The 19,156-nt window shown below is 31.5% G+C and overlaps 1 protein-coding gene across 2 annotated transcripts; it reads right to left on the reverse strand.

The window, feature by feature from the left end:
- Positions 1 to 1,253: 1,253 nt before the first annotated feature.
- On the reverse strand, positions 1,254 to 18,119 carry Gad1 (glutamate decarboxylase). Of its 2 annotated transcripts, XM_035086005.1 has the most exons (11): positions 17,945 to 18,119; positions 16,683 to 16,770; positions 16,427 to 16,517; positions 14,029 to 14,265; positions 8,220 to 8,536; positions 7,869 to 8,120; positions 7,189 to 7,256; positions 3,817 to 3,895; positions 2,567 to 2,716; positions 2,266 to 2,460; positions 1,254 to 2,181 (listed from the first exon to the last, which is right to left on the reverse strand). In XM_035086005.1, exons 2-11 carry the CDS (start codon positions 16,737 to 16,739, stop codon positions 2,008 to 2,010), a joined length of 1,620 nt encoding a protein of 539 aa, XP_034941896.1. In that variant the 5' UTR covers positions 16,740 to 16,770; positions 17,945 to 18,119; the 3' UTR covers positions 1,254 to 2,007. The 2 variants fall into 2 exon arrangements, with proteins under 2 accessions (XP_034941896.1, XP_034941897.1); XM_035086006.1 differs by lacking the exon at positions 16,683 to 16,770.
- Between the last annotated feature and the right edge of the window lie 1,037 nt (positions 18,120 to 19,156).

Here is a 19,156-nt window from a genome sequence, read left to right on the forward strand (position 1 = left end):
GTTGTTAGTCGATATAAAATATAGTATTTGATGATTTTATAATTGATAACGACAGGTCTTTTTCTAAAAATACATCGCATTCCTTTAATCTATTGTACTTGCACCATTTCGATTGAGTTAAATATTTATTTTATATTCTTGACTTTTTGTCATTAAATATGTCATTTATTTAAATGCATTGTGGCATTATTTCCTACTTTGTTGGACGTACGTATAATTTATACTCAACATTTATTACTATAGCTTGAACATAATAATGCCGCAATAATTAAAATCCCCTACTTACTCAATATTTGACTTAATTATTAATTCAATTAATTGCATTTGTTAACATGATATTAAATGATCATTTAGTAGATCTTCAATTGACGCCGTTATTTCTTTATTGCCCTTCTACACATGCTTTAATTAACTAAACATAAATTTTTATTTCGTACGTTTACATAAATACATACATTTGTATTCATAGTAATGATATTTTTCATTTGTAATCAATATTTTTTATCATTTCTCTCTTAATTTAATCCTCAATTTATTTATTTTTTTCATATAATATATTTTATTATATATTTATGCATGGTCTTCCTTGATTCAATTTATGGCGAGTATGCGGTTATCTATGAACTTGTACAATCTTCTCACTATTAAAACATTCTTTCATTAAAATTTGAAATCATTTTTTTTGTTTACCAATTAAATATTAAACTAATTTATTGTCAATACAGTCAAATAATTTTTGATAGAAATTACTCATTCTTGAGCTAAAAAATATTTTAATTTATGTCATTAAAAGAATTATACATAATTGATCTTATTATATAGCTTTCTATTCCTGACAATTCAATCAAATTGTTCAAAAATTTATTTAATTTTTATATTTGATCATTGAACTCAACTACATATAATCGAAATTTTTTATTAATAATTTCCAAAAATATTACTTTAATTAACTATTTTGTTGATTCATTCAAGTCAACAATAAGATAATTTTTGAATTAAGAATTTCATTCAGTTGAAGAAAAGTTTGTTAAGGTTTAAAAGAACTAGCAACCAATTATTTAGCTACTTAAAACAATTTTACAATTATAAATAGACTACTTTAAACTAATTAATCAAACTATTTAATTAATAAACTCATTCGTCAACGAACTAAGTCTACGTCATGATAAATATCAACAGAAATATTTAAAAAAGCACATACTTTCATAGTTTTGTGTTTTGTATTTCAAAATCTCAACACTAAATTTATATACTTTTTGTTTTCTTTGTTATTTATATATATTTAATTTATATTTGATATACTTTATACTCAATTCGATTATTCAACAGCAAATAATGATAATAATATATTCGTGGGCATTTATAACTAAGTCTTGGCGTACAGTCATCATTTTCTTTGTTTTGATATCCTTAAATCTCTTGATATTTCAACATTAACTATCCAATTCCATGCTAAATCACATTCTGATTTTTTATCAACTATTATTTGTCATTCTCTCACTTTCTGTTATTAACCCTCTATTCTACTGTTGTTCTAATCATTCAATCAAACTCTTTATATTTATTTCTCATCAAATATTTCATTCACAAACGAGCCAGCTCGCTGCGTACAATTCCTTAATCTTTCATTACTTGTATTGTTGTTATTCTTATTTCTTTCTTTATTCTAAATAGCTTTAATTTTTGGATATGCAGTGTATTATATTTTTGACTCAGTTCCATCTCCTTCATTCTATGAAGACCAATATCGGTTATCTTTTTTAAGACTTTTCTCCTTGTTAAGCTTAACAGATTATTAACACTTATCAATATATATATTTTTTCGTCTTTAAAAATTCTCTTCATGATGTTGAATGCATCAAGAGTCTTTAATGAACAAAATGATTCTTTTGTTGCATTGAAGGTGTTTAATACATTCGACTTTCTTTCTGTTGTGAAATCATATGTTTTTACTCCAATATTCATGGTTGCCCTTATTAGGATAGATTGAAGTTGGTATGAATAGTTTTACAAGTCGTGGCCAAGTCGATCCATTTCTGCAAGCAGGAAATCAACATCAGCTTCCGTTACAGCAGCACTAGAAATAATATTCCTGAAGAAATTGGGTCTGCGATCGTCTGGTTGGTAACCAACCATCAGTGTCCCTGATTCCATCATTCGACCTTTTAGGATTGGACAAATCTATAAGAAGGATTTATATGAAGATTTACATTTTTCTCCATTGGCTTCTTTAAAATATTATAGTGTTAGAAAGATAAATGTTACCTCTCCCAATATTTTTTCTCTCTGAGGACCATGAGGCATGTTTCGAACCCGCGTAGGGAGATACCAGAAACAAACGTTCACTAATTCAGGTTCCAAGATTAAGTAGAATTTATCAGGCATTGATTTAATACGTTTTGTCATGTATTCACTGAGTTCCATCAACCTGTCCATGTGTTTTTCAAATCCTTCAGTTCCCTGAAACCAATCATTTTATTCCATTAAAGTTTATTTTAATTAACACATTTTTTAATTTAATTTATTTCCCAATGATTTAAAAATACTAATATTTTTATAATTCTACCTTAGCACGCCACTGAAGCCAGAGCTTGAAAATATCATTATGACGTCCGCATTGAATGACCTTATCACCAGTATCATATCTGACATCATAGAGTTTATCTGTCATGAAGAGATACTCTGCTGACATTTGATTGCAGCTAATTAGGAGACCCTACGTCAAGAAACATTTATTTAATTAACATAAAGACCACAACTGTTGGAGTAAATATATTGGTGAGTAAAGGAATTTTTTAAATATTTTTTCGGATAAAGCAGAGATATATTAATCTCGATAGGTTAAACAATACATAATAGTCAATAGACTCGAGGGTGGGTGTTATCCGTATCTGGACACATCGGTAGAAAAAGGGTGGGTCAGTAAAGTGATATATAATAGGCTAAAGTGGAATTCTGTGATTCGCTTGCGCATCGCGGAAATGCTGTTTGAGTTCCGGTCGATATCGTATACATGTGCTGACACATGCGCAACGGAAATGGCAGAGTATTAAACAGTGAGGAAGAGAGTGAGACAAAACATAATACAGCAGATTTTCGAAATGGCGACGTGGGTGAAGATATCGTGCTTCCGCCATCGTAAGTTATGAGGAAAGCTTATCATTATGCGACTAAATGAACTACAAATCATAAATAAAAATTCAAAATAATTGACATTTGTTAATTTTTACATTTTTTCTGTTATAACAACAGCAAATTTTCCTATTGAAAAAATTAGAAAAGCGTAAAAAATGACATCAAAGTCAATAAAAAAATACTATAGCAATAATGTCAAAGAGCTTTTCCCTTTTCTTGCCGAGAAAAAATATTTTTGGGGGCGCGTAGCAGCCGGTGAGTGGAATTTTAATATCACATGGGGTGGGTTACGTTTTGGGGGAGTTAGCAATAACTACAGCGTGCCAAAGCGGAGGGGATAAACCCTCCGTTAGGTAGGCATCCAAGCCAGCCATCTCGGCAACATATGTTATCTCTTAGTTTAATTAAATTCCACCAGTGTCCCGTCCAGGACTTTCTCTTGCGAGATTTGGAATGCAGCTATTCTGTCTACGTCATCAACCCCTTGCCGCAAAATCTATCAAGTCTTCAAACATCCCATTCACTATTATATCTTTTTTTCTCGTACGTAGAAAAATGCTACATTCAAATATCGTGAGCTTTTATTCAATGTCATAGTTATTTATTAAGCAATGAAAGTTATTGGAAAAATAAGTATAGCCAAAAAATCATAATCATCAATGAAATGTTAAAGTTACTTACATCTTCCTTGAAATGAATGGTTGAGCATTGGAGAAGAGTTCCCATCAGTTTATGAGGGTTCCAGGTGACAGAATCAGCTCTGAAAAATTATCAACAATTTTCCATTAATTTAACTCTTTTCGATATAAGAAAAGAAAAATAAAGAGGAATTCATTGATGTGATATAATTGTTGCTCTGATGACAAATGTTATCGATACATTGCAAGTGACACGAATGCCCAATTGTCAGCCCTTTCCATGCTCATTCAGCAGTTCTGAAGGGTGCTGTTGTGGATTTCGAGTACTTTTGGAGAGTTTCATGTCATCCACAGGATTAATCCATAAGTTACTTTCCGGCATTTTCTCACACGCATGAGAAAATATTCTATTTTATAGCTTAATATTTTCTTCGACAATTATGAAATAACTATTTTCCTTCTATCATCTATATTTTAGGGATGCACTCGAATCCTCTATTACTCATTAAGTGTCGAGATAATACTTAACACGAGTCAAAACCTCAACATGCTAAGCATCAAGAAAGAAGGGGATGAGAGATGATTAATGTGATTCGTGGCTGAATGTGACGCGTTTAGTTTGTCCTTACCCTCAACTCGACCTCGCCCCTATTACCTCAGAGCTATAGGTGTCAACCCCAAAAGCCACAGGAGTCCAATATATATTGGTTGGAATGCTAATTATCCAGTAATTGATAAAAATGTTAATTCTTTGATATACCTTGCATAAATGTTGGTGAATTTTTCAAATCGAATAGTAATAAGTAATTTCTTCTTGATAAATATTTATTGAAGTTAATTATCAAACTCAAGATTAATTAATTATAAAATCAATTAATCAGTGTTGAACTTCAATTCTATAATGTAAATATTTTTTCAATGATGAAATTATTTGCAAATGTTCTTCAAGGTTCGATTCATTGATGCATGAAATAATTGTCACTTTATTATTGACATTTTTGTGTTATTGATGTGCTGTATTATTGTCAAAGTTATTTTTCAACTTTTGACATAATTCTGAACAATATCTGAAAGAAAGCTATGGATGAGAGATAAAAGAAAATAAGCTCTATTATTTTCGGGACAATCAATGTAAAGTACAGCAGAAAAAAGTGAATAAGAATAAAGAGCAAACCTTGAACTTTAAATTTTTTCACTGTTCAGTCATTTTGTATAATCATTTCTCGACTTTATCGTAACGCTAGAAGCAGAGGAAGAAAAATGTTAGGGATGTAGCGGAGATAAAAAAAGAAAGAGATTGCGAGAAAAAGGAAATAGGACGAGTAGTCGAGCTGACGTCCTTTGTATGAGTTTAATCTGGCATTGTCGAGGACCGGGCTTTATTTCAGGCACACGACGACGACGCGTCAATAAGAGGAGAGTCCTGTTCTGTAAATGCGCTTCGGGGAACCGATCCAGCTGTTGCTCCTGCCCGCGGATATATTCCTCTCTTCACTCATCTACTCGCTTGCCATTTTAATCAAGACTCCTGTAGGAAGGAAGTCCTGTTTCCAGTACAGTCCTCGTTGAAATTTATCTCGTTCCATAGTAAAAATGTTCACCGGGTGAATAATCAATTGTTTTGTGATTGAAAATGTTTAGATTACGGGATTTTTAATCAAAAATTCTCTTCAAACTTCATCGCAGCATCAAGTTATGATCAATGAAAAATTGAAGTTAATACTTTGTATAAAGTTATTTCAATTTTAGATCTGATGAGAGAAGAATTTTTCTATAGCTTCAGTCGTAAATATAAATTGCATACCATTTTTAAATTTCCTTCATAGTTCCAAGTTTTTTATGTTTTATGGATAAAAAATATTTATAGAAAAACCGAATAACTCGGAAATTAAATAACTTATATTGCTTCATGATACATTTTCTTTTGATCTAAAAGTAGTTGAGATGTAAGAAATTAAATTAAAATTTTTATTTTATTCTTTTTCTTCAAGGAAATTAAATAGTTAATTTAATTGAAAATTCTAGGTATTCAACTTCTTATTATTAATAAAGATTAAACTGAACATCCTTCATGTCTATCAGTTAGTATAAAAACGGAATTTATCCAATCCACTAATGTTATCGGTGAGTGCATTTTCCAATAAAATTTACTATAAAGTCCTTGCATATAAATTGTAAAAGTATTTCGAATCGAAGATTTCAATTTTAGAATAAAAAAAAATGATAAAAAAGGTGTGGTAGATTAAAAATATCAAATCAAAAGACTTTTTTATATTCATACAATGTTTATTAATTTTTTTGCAATTAAAAAGTCTATTGTGGTTTTTCTATGAAGAAAATTGTTCTCGCGGGAGTAATCGTATACTTTCCGACACGTACAGTACGTCTATATCCACATATAAGGGGAGTGAACAGATGCGCTTGGATGCAAATCGTGGATTAATCTCGCTGGCCCCTAGTGTGCAGACGAGCCACCCCCGACGAATATACGTACGAGTGTGTTGAAACATATAGAGTAGATCTGACCCCCCAAGTGATGTGCCCAGGGCTTGTGCTAGTGTCGGCACGAGATGTGAAAGATGGCATGTGTCGGAGACAGGAGTCACTCCTTTCAGCTTCTCTTGCCATGGGTTACAATACTTTGTTTTCATCTCTCAATCGTGCTTCGGTATTTCTTGTCTCGATTTTTTTCATTGCGAATAAAGGATTGTTCGTTGAATCGATTTTTCTGTTCTAAACACTACACTTTGCTTGCTAATAATTATTTTATTCCTATATCATATTTAACAATTTTCTATACACTTGCTATAAAAATAGCGATGCTAAAAATCAAATAATAATTTAAAAAATTAATCAAGATTTACCATAAAATAATTTTAATGTTCGATTGACTATAGAAAGTGTAATCGAATAAAAATATTTAATGTATCGAAGTATGAAGAAAAAAATAGATCCGTTAAAAAGGATTTTAGTTGGAAGCTGGATATAAAAAAGCTTGGAAAAGTTTTGATGATGCAAATCGATTCTTACAAAAAGGCATTAAGGTACTGGAATGTGTAAATGTATCGATTTTTGCGGCAATAAGCTTGATAAAAGCTAGGGTCGAGTGTTTTCCGAAGGAGTCCATCAAACTAAGCCTCAATAAACTATAAAACTCTAGGATTATCTCTCCTGGTGGGTCCCCACAGCCTCAAGTCCCGAAGGAGAATCCTGAATCTAAAGCTTGTACATCATCTGTACTCCGCGTCTCATCTGCACAGCAAAATCCTCGCATCAAATCGCACTATTGGTATCCAATGAATCATTGATATCTTCTAGATTATACTGTCTACTTCTAGTTTATTTAATGATCCACGATAGCTCCATAGTCTTGCTATGAATTGATAACAAACATAAAAAATAAACAATGTCTTACCGTTCAATTCCAGTGAGTCGAGGATGTCGGTACTTTCTTGAGAGAAGTAATCCACCACCCCAAGCCGCCTGAAAATGTTAATATATTTTTATTAATTATTTATACATTTATAAACGTCTCTGACTTAAGTAGAAAGTTGAATGAAATTTTTATAAAAGTCACTAGATTTTTTGTTTTTCATTTTCCAACAGTTTACCATGATTTTCAACACTCGTTGTACTATTCCCAACTTCCCACATTTATTATTAAAGCTAAGGCTCTTAGGCATTTGGCATTCTCACCCAGGAATCCGTTCAACGACTTTAGATGGAGTGAATTGAATAATTTTTAGGCAATTAATAAATGAACTCTACCGATTAAACTAATAATTGAATGAGCTTGATCAATTATTTATGAATTTATGAACCGCAAAAAGAAATAAGTGACTAAAAATTCAATTGGGAAACTTTTATCTAGTAATCTATCTTCAATAATGCCAAATATAAGTTAAACTACTTTAAAAAGAGAAAAAAATAAACTTGAATCATTGAAATATGATTTTAATTCAGTTTTAAAAAAGTAGAAAATGAAGTTAATTTTTAATTAAAATAGAAAATTTATTTGATGTTATAATACTTTTTTTTACGCTTCTCAAATATCTAAAAAAAATGTTTCAATTAAATAAACGTTTATGCACTTACGTCAATATGAAGCCAGAGTCCGTATTTTTGACAGATATCAGCTATTTCAGTAATAGGGTCAAAAGCACCAATCACAGTTGTTCCAGCTGTAGCATTAACAAAAAATGGAATATGTCCCTTGGCTTTACGCTCGAGAATTAATTCCTCAAGCTTCGATGGAATTATACGGCCACGCTCATCACTTGGTACCATTACACAATTGTCAGTACCAAGACCACACACGGAAGCACACGATTTCACGGAATAATGGCACTGATGACAACAGAAAAAATATTAAAACATTTTTCTTTCTCTGTCTCTCTATTTTTATTTCAATTTTACTTGAACTGGAAAAATATTTTTCTACTATACCTGATCAGAAGTAAACATGACAAGTTGTCCAGGAATAGCAGAGAGCCCACGTTCTTTATATTGGGGAAACATTCTATGTCTAGCAGCAAGAAAAGCATAAAGATTGCTGATGGAACCACCAGGTGCCAAGATTGAATCTCCAGTATTCCAACCAATAAGCTCTCGCATTTTTTGAAGGACAACATTCTCCATGAGGATGAAAACTGGAGCTATTTCATAGGTGAACATGTTTGTATTGGCAGTTGCTGTAAGCCATTCACCAGCCATCGATACAATGTCTAGACCGCATGAAAGCTGGTTGAAGAAATGAGCATGACCTGGAATGAAGATTGCATAGTCAAGTGATGGGAAAGTACAAGAGAAAATATTTTCATCTTCAGTTTAAATTCCAGAACAATTTTAAAAATGCTGACTCAGTATTTAAATAAGATAATTTATCAAAAGTGAGTTTCAACTTTTAGATTGAATTTCTTTCTGCTCCAAAATAAATTTATACATCAATGAAAAAGAATGCATCAATATTTAAATAGTACAATGATGATTATTCATCATTTTTTTTACTCAAAATCTAGTAACACTGAGATTTATGACGTTAATCTTTTCATGACATTGTCAGTGATTAATTAATTTGCAGCTAATTGTTAAGTTTGCATGCGACTAAGAATAATTTACAACAACATGACAAGGCCTTTTCAAGTAATTCTAAAAGTATGAGAGTAAAATAGGGGCAAACGTTGAAGGTATAGTGTTGAGTACAGAGGATGGAAATAACATAGAACTGAAGAAGGAGAAGAACTTTAAGCTTGCTCTCTCTCTGAGTATGTTGTCATTCGCTTGGCTGAACATCGCACTCGGATCAAACTTAATGCTTTTGTTTGATGGATCTCACCCTCGTTTCAGGTTGTTTGAGCACACTGGGCACAGGCTTATGCACTCTCATCCTATTTTAGTTTTGCCCATTAGTTTTTGTAGTTTATCGTAAATAAATTTAACCGTTTGGTCTATGAAACTCTGGAAAATGTTATTTCAATTCTCATACTCTCAATCACTTCAAACAGACAATATTCTTCGTCCCACTTCCTGTGTCCAGATATTTCTCTTCCTGTATTTTCCAGCTCAGAGATTGGATTCTTTTGAGCAAAAGTTGCAAAGTCAATAGTGTTTCTAGTATCGAATGAAAGCTGGTTTTATATTTTTATTTCATTTCGGGGTAAAAAATCTAACTGAGAATAAGCAAGCTGAACAACATGAGATCCGACAAGAAATAGAAAATTGACGGGTGGACGTACAAAGCGTTTTAATCTCTTGGAATTACTAGACTGATTGACGTATAACGCTAGTATTTAGGGATCGTCTTGTTTCCCCTCTTAATATTGCACTCTATGTGGGATTTGTCGAATGCACAACCACTGAACCGCATGATTTTTCGTGATCTTTCAACTCACCCTCTAGTATCATTATAATCAGTCAATTATTTATTATTATTTTGGTATTATAAAAATCAAAGTCAATCTTATTCTCATTATTTATCTTTCATTTAGTAATTTACTGATTTTATTGTCGGTTTAAAAAACTAGGAAGTAATATTTCTTTTATAATTAATTTAATAAAGATTTAAGCTCAAAATCTATTAAAAATAATAAACTTTCAACGTTAATTTGATGTTTTATCCGAAAGCAAAAACTTAGTTTTAGGTAAAAAGAATAATGGTAGTAATCAACTTTTAATGGAAGACAATAATTTTTAAAGCGAGTCCAATTGAGATAAAATACATCTCCAATAACGGAAATCATATGTTCAAAGTCCATATCAACATTGTTGGCCTTTTAAATGTCGTTTTCTGTGCTATTATATCTATAATTACTGTGGTCTGTGAGCTGAGGCATGCGTCCGGTCGTCTGGGAGCGTTTGTGAGATGCATTCGAGGGGATGATATCCAAGATGTTCACCCCGTACCCATTTCATTCCTATTTCTCTTTCACTATACTCTCTTCGAGAGACACAGGGTGGACTCTCTAGGAGAGTCGAGGGTCGATGATCCGAAGAGCCCGCATTTTGCGCGTCACACGCGTCGCTGCTCGACTAGATTGTTTGCAGAGGCTCTCAAATCCAACACATGCACGTGACGAATCATACTTTTTTATCCATGTTTGCTGCAGGAGTTGCATGTTTTTATTTACATACATTGTTCTCGAGCTTTGGACAATTAATTTTAACTGATGGATTAAATAATGGTTTTAGTGAAAATTACCCATTAGATAAAAGTGATGAAACATGTTTACTGTAGACAAAAACATCCTTTTTGTTTCAACTTTGTTGATCTTTTTTTTCTTGAATTAAACTGATTTCCAAGCTTTGATAAAGTAAAAACCAATTTTTTTTTTTTTTTATAAAACTTTAAGAGAGCTTTTCCTAATGGATGTCTCTTTCATTTATACCCTAGATGAATGTGTTTGAAAATAAATAATGATGTATGATAATTTTAAATTAATGGGAATATAATTTTTAGGAGATTCTATATGACTTTATTAATGGTCAGATTCATAGAAATTTAAGCTTGACTTGCCAATTTAAGAACAAATTATTTTCCAACTAATTTGAGGCAATTTAGTTAGTGTAGTAGAATGAGAAGTAGAAACAGAAGGCATAAGAACGAGAAGTAGTAGAGTGTACAGCTAGGGAGACCTGTCGCAAGCAGACCCTGTACGTAGTGATAAATTAGGGGATTCAGGATTTGTATGAAGAGAAGTGTGTAACCCTGGCTTAATGTTAATACTTTGTCATCAATCATAGCATGAGTAAAAGCAAAGGAATTTACTCGATCCAAAAATTAATTGTAAAGAAATGGAGCAAATTTTACAAATGTACCACATCCTTAAGTAAAACACGTTCAATAATTCATCCTATTTTTTAACTGCAACACAATATTCAAGCCTAATCAAATTTAAAAAAAGCTATAATAAGTTTATTTAAATCTACGTTTCTTTTTTCTATAAAAAAAAACTCTTCTGATTTTTTATTCGAAGAAAATTTTTTTCAACTTCGCAGGATTGAAAGCAAAGTTTGTAATTCTGTGAAGTTGAAACTCTGCCAAGCATGTTAGGTTGCCAGAAAAACGCCAGAAGCGATGGAAAGTTTTTAAATACACGACATTCTTTAGCAACTGTTGAGTAAAAATTACTTGTCTCGAGAATTCGAAGGGGTCGTTTACTATCTTCGTGACGTGTCAAAATATCGAAGAATTTTAACAGCAAGTGCACATAATACTCGAAACTACCAATTTAAATTCCACATTATCCATTTGTCTAGGTATTCTATTCTAATACACAGCTATGCAATGCACTCAGAAAGGGAGATTGAACAACTTTAGGTATACCCCGTATCTTACGGCCCCTATTTACAGTCTAGCCAAATCTCACCCTCTGTAGGGAACAAAATCGTGTAGAAATGGCTCTTAATTACATCGATCTCATTCAATTGCTATCCTATCATTTTTATGTTTTTCACAAGTGGTCCAAAGTGTTTTTATTTTCTATTAAATTTAATCTTATTTTTTTTATCTATTTTACTTTGATGTGTAATGAAAGTTAATTTATTCAGCAGTTAATTTCTCATCCAACACTGCAAATTGTAGTGTTTTAATTTAACACACTACGATTTGCAGTGAAGTATTTAATTAAATGTGAAGAATTGTGAGGGCATAGAATAAAGTTATTTTTATTTGAAGAACTACATTTGACAGATAAATAACATTTATTTAACTTGAGTAAACTGTTTTAATTAAATAATGAAACAAAAAAATAATTCATAAACTTTGAAAAGTTAAAATGCTGACAGAATGCAAGCTAATAATTTTCATATTTTTTGTGTTATGTAGTAAAATAATTACTCAGCAGAAAACTTGTTTCACACAACTTGTTACTGTCTGCTATTATTCTCTGCTAATTACGACTGATAATATATTCTTCAAGTGCTCTATATTGTTATTCACCAGAGATAATGAAATAAACGTATATTTTATTTTTGCTTTACATTATTTAAAGCAAAATTAAAAAAAAAATTGTCCTAAATTTGTAGCGTTTTATATTAAAGAAAAATCATTTTCAATATCATTTATTACACATTATCATCAATCAATATCAGAAATGGTCTTTGAATTTCATCAAGTATTGATAAAAGAAGACATTTAAAATTTTTTATCGTTCATTTCAGTAACTTTAAGAAATAAAATTCAAATCGATTATAACCGTTAAGTTTTATGAGTAAACATAAACTGAAGTGATCGATAAAAAAAGTTTTCCCATTTTTGTAGAGTTGACTTTTGCACTTATCTGGTCTTATCACGTCAGCACGGATTTTAATATCAATTGATTTAAATAATATACATTGTTCTTTATCATTGAATCGCATGAAGATCAATTTTTTTTTTTCTGACACAAGCTGTCAATCATTTTTATCACTCCCCCGGAGGTTAGATTGTCTTCACCGCAATCTCCGGTCATCACGGGTGTGTAACACCCTTGCTAAAAATCTTTGAAATAATTTTCGTGGCCCCCCTCATATAAAAGTGGGTATCTATAGTATCTCGAATAAGATCGATAGTCTAGAGAAGAGGACAAGAGAGAGTATGCTTTTTGCTTCGACAATAGGAAAAAGAGATGTAGAACGGGGTAAAATTCTTGGGGTACATAATCTAATAACGACTTTTTGTATACGTGCATGTATACTTGATACTGTCTCGAAGGGTAGTATGGCTTTTTCTCTCTTTAATCTACTCCAGAAATGACTATACTGTCATCTTTCTTGTATACACATTTCCTAGGCTCTATCATAGTGCCTTGTTTGCCTTACGATTTGATCTGACGCTATTGTGCATTAGCATCTATTCAAACTGCTAATCAAATCGATGAGATACCGGCTATCCAACGTAGGGGATTTGTGGTAGTCTTCCAGCATTCATTTAGTTGAAAGGAGGAAAATGTTGTGCTGTGTGGTTAAGTTAAAAAAAGAATGTGCGGATAATCATGAATTTCAGCTTGAAATATTTCTCTTATTGAAACATTCTATTGTCTTTTTCATAAATTTTTGCAAAATAATCAACATTTATTCATAAAAAACCATAATAATTAATGTTAACATTTTATTTAACTGAAGTTAAAATTGAAACTGTGAGGTAACAGCTACTACAAATAAAAAAAATAATTACTACCTGAAAAAACGAGATATCACAAAGCATGTGGTAAAAATTGAAAACTGGTTCTCAATTGTTACAAAGGGCTTTGCAAGTTTTTTTCCATTAATTATCTATTAACAATTTTTTCGAACTTTTTCCAATTCTTTCTTGATTAAAAATAAATATTCAAAGAGAAATTAATTAATGAATTCAAAGGTAATTTTGAAGAAAACTTGAAAAATCTCTTCAGTATCTCATCAAAGTACTTGATCATGATGAAATAGAATTTTATCTAGGACATGAACCTTAAAGCTGCTATTCGAAATTTATTTTTGTTTTTTCTCTGACGTCTTTAATCCCACATGGACTATTTATCACATCTATAACGTGTATATATTTCGAGGGCGGAGAGTCAGGGATGAGCAAAGGGGACGTATAATATCTCCAGCTACCTTATCTTCAACTCCGTCCGGGCGTATGCTAAATTGAATATGAAATTATGCGGCTTATCGTAGTCCCCCTTTTTGCATCAGTGTTTACTAACACTATTTTAAATAATTTTTACTAAATCAGCAGAGATTCCACGTTTTTTAACTCACATTAGAAAAAATTTAAATAAAATTAAATTATACTGACCAGTTTTCACTTGGTACTTGAGAGTAGTAGAGCAGTCAATAAGAAGTTGTTGAAGAGTGAGTCCATTATCAGGAATTTCAAGATCCAAAAGCTGCTGCAGGTCAGATGGATGGTGAAAATCCAAAACTTTTGAGTTGCGATCATTCTGTGTTTTGATGTAGTCCAGAAGAATGTCTACAACTTTCATCAGGAATTCCTTGGTTGCTGGATACCCCTCAGCATTTTGGGGAATGATGTCTGAGAACATTTTATACCAAATATTTACATTAAATTTAATGAATTATTTAGCATTTTATTAAAAGATGAATGTATAAAAATCTTCACTAAGAAATTACCCATTTAAATCAGAAAGCTACATATTTCATTGGAGTATTTGTTAAAAAATTCTGAATTTCCATACATCCAATGTACCATCCTTAGTTGGAAGTGTTTGTAGATAAATGATTTCACCTCATCAAACAATTGAAAGTATAGACCTAAATTTACACACTCTCACTTGTTTGGTGGGGTGACACCATCAGTAAATAATAAAGTTGTCATTGAAATTCTTTATCAATTTCGATTAGATAAACGACGATGGATAAAAAGTGACAAGGAAGTCGAGATGAAAAAAGAAATGATGATGGAGTACTAGGATAGAATAACGACAAAATATTGTAGCTAGCAGAACTGGTATAGTCTTCATCCTGACTCTGGTAAATCCTTGGCAGATTAAGCTGTCGCTTTTTCAGAAGCAAACTATAAAGTATCCGTCGAGAGCTTGCAGCACCCTCGAACGACGACTTTCCTTTCCATTACCACGATCCTATGGATAAACAACCACGTAGACCACATAGCCAGAAAATTTGGTCCTTCTCTTTTATTCTCTTTTGGTGATGTAATTCAATCTTCAGGGAATTCTTTTGCCTGAATTATCTTCATCACCCATAAACTCCTTACAGTCTTAAACATAGAACCTAACTTTTTCAAATAAATAAAAAATAAAGACATTGATAGAGTTTGCTGAATTTAGTTAATCATTTTTAAATTAAAGATAATGATAATTTAAGCAGTTTACTGAAAAATGATTTTAAACTAAAAATTAGTTTCTTGTGCTTTTCAAATTGAGGTCTTCATCATAAGTGAATAATATATTGAGTAAATAATCATATTTTCTCTGCTTAAAAGATTTTATCTAAACTAATATTTTCTTGTTATTGACATATTTAAGTAGTATTAGTATATCGAAAATACAAATTTCCATGATAAATTATGATAGGTATTATACAGAGAAGTATTGTATGAAAAGCATAAAGCATAGACCTTTATATGCACGTCTCAAAACGCCAGATGTGTCTTGCACCCTCCACTTTCGTCTAATAAAAATGTTTTCGGGGGTCGTTACTCGGAAATTAATTCCACCGATTTATTAGCAGAATTATGAGCTTAATTTATGGTAAAATAGCTTTCCGCTTTATATCACATTCGAGTTTCGATATTTCAAAACTCCATTCCCACACACTGTCAAGAAGTGAAGTGTTCATTTAATACATGCATCACACTTTGATTGATGCTTGATGATTCGTAGCTTTCAGAGAATGGCATGAGTGTCAAAAGCTTGAGAGATCGATTTTAACTAATTTAAATACTCAAATTTCAGTGACAGCACGCCCAGGATGTTATCATGGTATAACACTTGCCAAAAAACAAATAACACTCGAAAGTCCGGAATAGGAAGAGTCAAAACCCTTCCAGCAAGTGCTACAAAGTCCCCTGCGGCGTGTAATCTGTCCTGAGCCACTCGTCGAGTACTCGCGCGCGACGAGCCTCCGAGCTAACCCAAAATCCTCTATTATTATGCACCCTTCTGACAACCTCTGTCCTGTGGATTCATTCTCTCGAGTGTTAAATCAGGACAATATTGTGGCTTTATAGATTGCAGAATTAGTTATGTGTATATAACATTATGTGATGCCTAATTAATGTATCTTCACACAAATGCAACTAAAATAAATTATAAATTCTCTCAAGCTTTAAAAAGAATTCTATAAGTATTTAATATTAAGTAATGAATTATAATTTTTTTCAGGAAAATATTTTTGCAAGACTTTTAATAAATTAAATATTTGAGTACCAATGTTGATTTAATTGAAAATTCTCTAGAGCTTTTTATATAAATACCAACCACTAAGTGTGAAATATATTTAACATCAAGATAAATATCTCAAGTAGTATAAACATGACATAGTCAAATACATTTGCATAGGAAAAATTAAATATTTATGTAGCACTTCTTGTGAATCGATAATGACCTACCTTAAGGTTATTTTTTTTAACCCTTTATATTTAGTTATTTTAATTTTTCCTATTTATCAATAATTTATTAAATACATAAATGCATTGAAAAAAGTAATCTTACCAGAGTATTTGAGGTTGCAGTGCTCCCTACTGAGGGAATATGTATTTTCAGAACTCATGAGTCTGGTTGGTGAATGTGTCCTGGCGAAATTCTGAAAACGGGAAATATACTGTCTAATTTCTTGAAGACGTTGAAGGATCTTGATACAGTTAAATTAAATTAAACCGCGATGAATTGATACATGATGATATGATGTAGTCTTAACATGATGTTGAAGGATGTGAATCAACATGAGAATGATCTTTTAACTTCTTACATATAAGTAATCCTTGATAGCAGTGATTTTAGTGCCGATCATTTGCACATTGTCCATGTCTCTGTCGTAGTACCCCTCGCTTCAGTCCCTACAACAATCAATAATAACAATGCGCTTCAGTTATTCGCACAGTCGTGACGCAGACAGAGCAGCAAGAGGTGCACGTAAAAGAAACATGGACAGCGTTTATTTTAGCATAAGTAATTTATCTTCTTCTATATTATGTAGATTTTATTCCATAGAATTCAATAAAGAGCTCAACTCCACAAACATAGAAAAGAAATAAAAAGTAGTAGCAATTATTTATCAATTATGTGGATCTAAATATACATTTAATCATCGTAGATATTGAGATAATTAATAGATACTATTTATAATGATTTCATTGACGTCACAGTTATCTGCTTCTTGTTAATTATTCAGACCTACAGAATGTCTACAGAATATCATTTTTCTTTTTTTTTATTCTCATAGTTGATGCCATTGATGGAATAATGATTATGAATTGATATCAAAGTTAAACTACTTTTTAAAAGGATGCAATCATTGAATATCTATCCTTTTTTGTTATAGTTCATTCCAATCGTATCTAATAATTAATCTATAGAATATTTTGACTAAATAAATTTTTATAACTATTTTTTTTTTATTAACTGGGGATTATTTAATGGTGATCATTAATGATAGCTAATTGTTATTATTTATTTCATATAAATTGAAACAGTCAAGACGATTTAATAATTTGATAGATATGATGAAATGATTATCAAATAACATTATTTGATTCTAGGCACATCTTGAATGAAAGTGATACCTAGTATACAAACAACTTATTTTGTCCATTAGGTATATCAGTGTGAGAGAGAAAAGTAGTAAATATTGTAAAATAAATGTATGTCTCTACCTAAATATGTTATTACTTGGTTTTATTAGTCAGTCTTTGCTTGCTCCGTCTGGTGTAAGTACTGTTTATCAATTCTATATTCTAAACTCAGTTCAAAATTAAATTCACTTGATTTTATAATGAAAACTTTTCCTTTCACTACCTTCACACTATTATTTGCCTCCACGAATCTAGCATTTAATTATCGTCAACATTTTGAACTCAAGTCAGTATTTTTCAAAAATTATAATAGCAACTAGAACTCTGAAATATAAAAATAAAATAAAATATGATTTGTTTATGCAAAAATGAAGCAGAATAAATGAGAAAAAAGGCTAAACGTTAGTAAAGAAAATCCAAATAATCGTGAAACACTTACCAAATAATTTCTCGCACCTGTCAGCGACAGTCTAGTTAGGGTTGTTGAATTAAGTTGAGGATGGATTGCAACTGAGGAGGTTGATGAGAGCGTGGCAACGGACGGGCTTTAGGTTCTTTTCCACAGGACTGCAAGCTACGACTCGAGCCTCGACGACTCTCGAGTCTCGGTCTGACTCGGCCGGGATTCACTCTAGCTGACCCAGTTTCCGTTCCCGACGGCGGGGGTGGCTTTTTGGAAAGGCGTGGCCGAGTCTCTGCATAAGGGTGAGAAACCACGTGGTTGAAATACGGGCGTGTCATGGATAGACCAATCACGTACGTTTGACGTAAAAGTGAACGAAGAGGGTAACATTTCTTCATCTGATATCTCAAGGCTGTTTAGAATGTGGTTACCCCTACGAATTTAGGTAACCAAATGCTTGAAATCTCACGATTATCATCGCAATCTTGACTTTCTGACATTTGCATGGTTTATTGTATCTGAAAATATTATTCTAAGGTAACGTTTCTTAAGGAATTTTTAATTCAACGATAAACAGATCCCTGGTTATTATTAAAACAATAAACAACTAAGTTAAATGCGTATTAATAATTTAAATTTATATTAAATTCAGTTAGTAAACAAATAATAAATGCGTCAGTAATTTTAAGTTATTTGATTTCAAAATTTTTTTTACAAAAGCTCTAGTAAAAATTAATTTTATTTTCAGGTGTCATTACTGATAGCTGCTAATTGGTTTAACAGCATTCTTGGAGGTGAAAATATTCGCACCAATTTACAGTGATTTTCACTCGTTGAAAGTTTTAACATGACTGTGAAGTTTATTATTGAATATTAAAACATATCAAACTTCTGCTTTAACGTGGATTTATTTTTTTTACTTCAATTGATAGAGATTAAAAATTTTTATAGTGATTATTTTTCAAAAATTTATTCTCCGTAGAACCATTCGAAGAATCGATTAAAAAAAAATTAACCTATCTCTATTGAATAGATAACAGGCTGTCTGTCGCTGTATGGCTGGCCTGATAGGCATTTTCTACTTAACCCAGTATTTAGGCTGGATGAATTGATTACTCCATTTTCAGTATTGAATAATTGTCAATACGTCTACTGGAAAATAGAAAAAAATTGTAAGAGGATTAAATTTAAGTATTTTTGCAGATTGTTGAATTAACGATTTTTCAAAAATGCTTTTATACCTTGAAA

This window comes from Chelonus insularis, unplaced genomic scaffold, assembly GCF_013357705.1.
Source record: "Chelonus insularis isolate UGA/USDA-ARS -01 unplaced genomic scaffold, ASM1335770v1 contig_3_pilon, whole genome shotgun sequence".
In the NCBI taxonomy this organism is placed as follows: domain Eukaryota; kingdom Metazoa; phylum Arthropoda; class Insecta; order Hymenoptera; family Braconidae; genus Chelonus; species Chelonus insularis.

What these genes read in the sequence shown, in the direction of transcription:
- Gad1 (XM_035086005.1), bottom strand. Translation starts at nt 16,739, where the DNA reads ATGGACAATGTGCAAATGATCGGCACTAAAATCACTGCTATCAAGGAT. An exon ending in CTATCAAGGATTACTTATAT is followed by an intron (nt 16,518 to 16,682) that starts GTAAGAAGTTAA and finishes TCCCGTTTTCAG; the next exon opens with AATTTCGCCAGGACACATTC. An exon ending in CGACTCACTGGAATTGAACG is followed by an intron (nt 3,896 to 7,188) that starts GTAAGACATTGT and finishes ATAATTTTTCAG; the next exon opens with AGCTGATTCTGTCACCTGGA.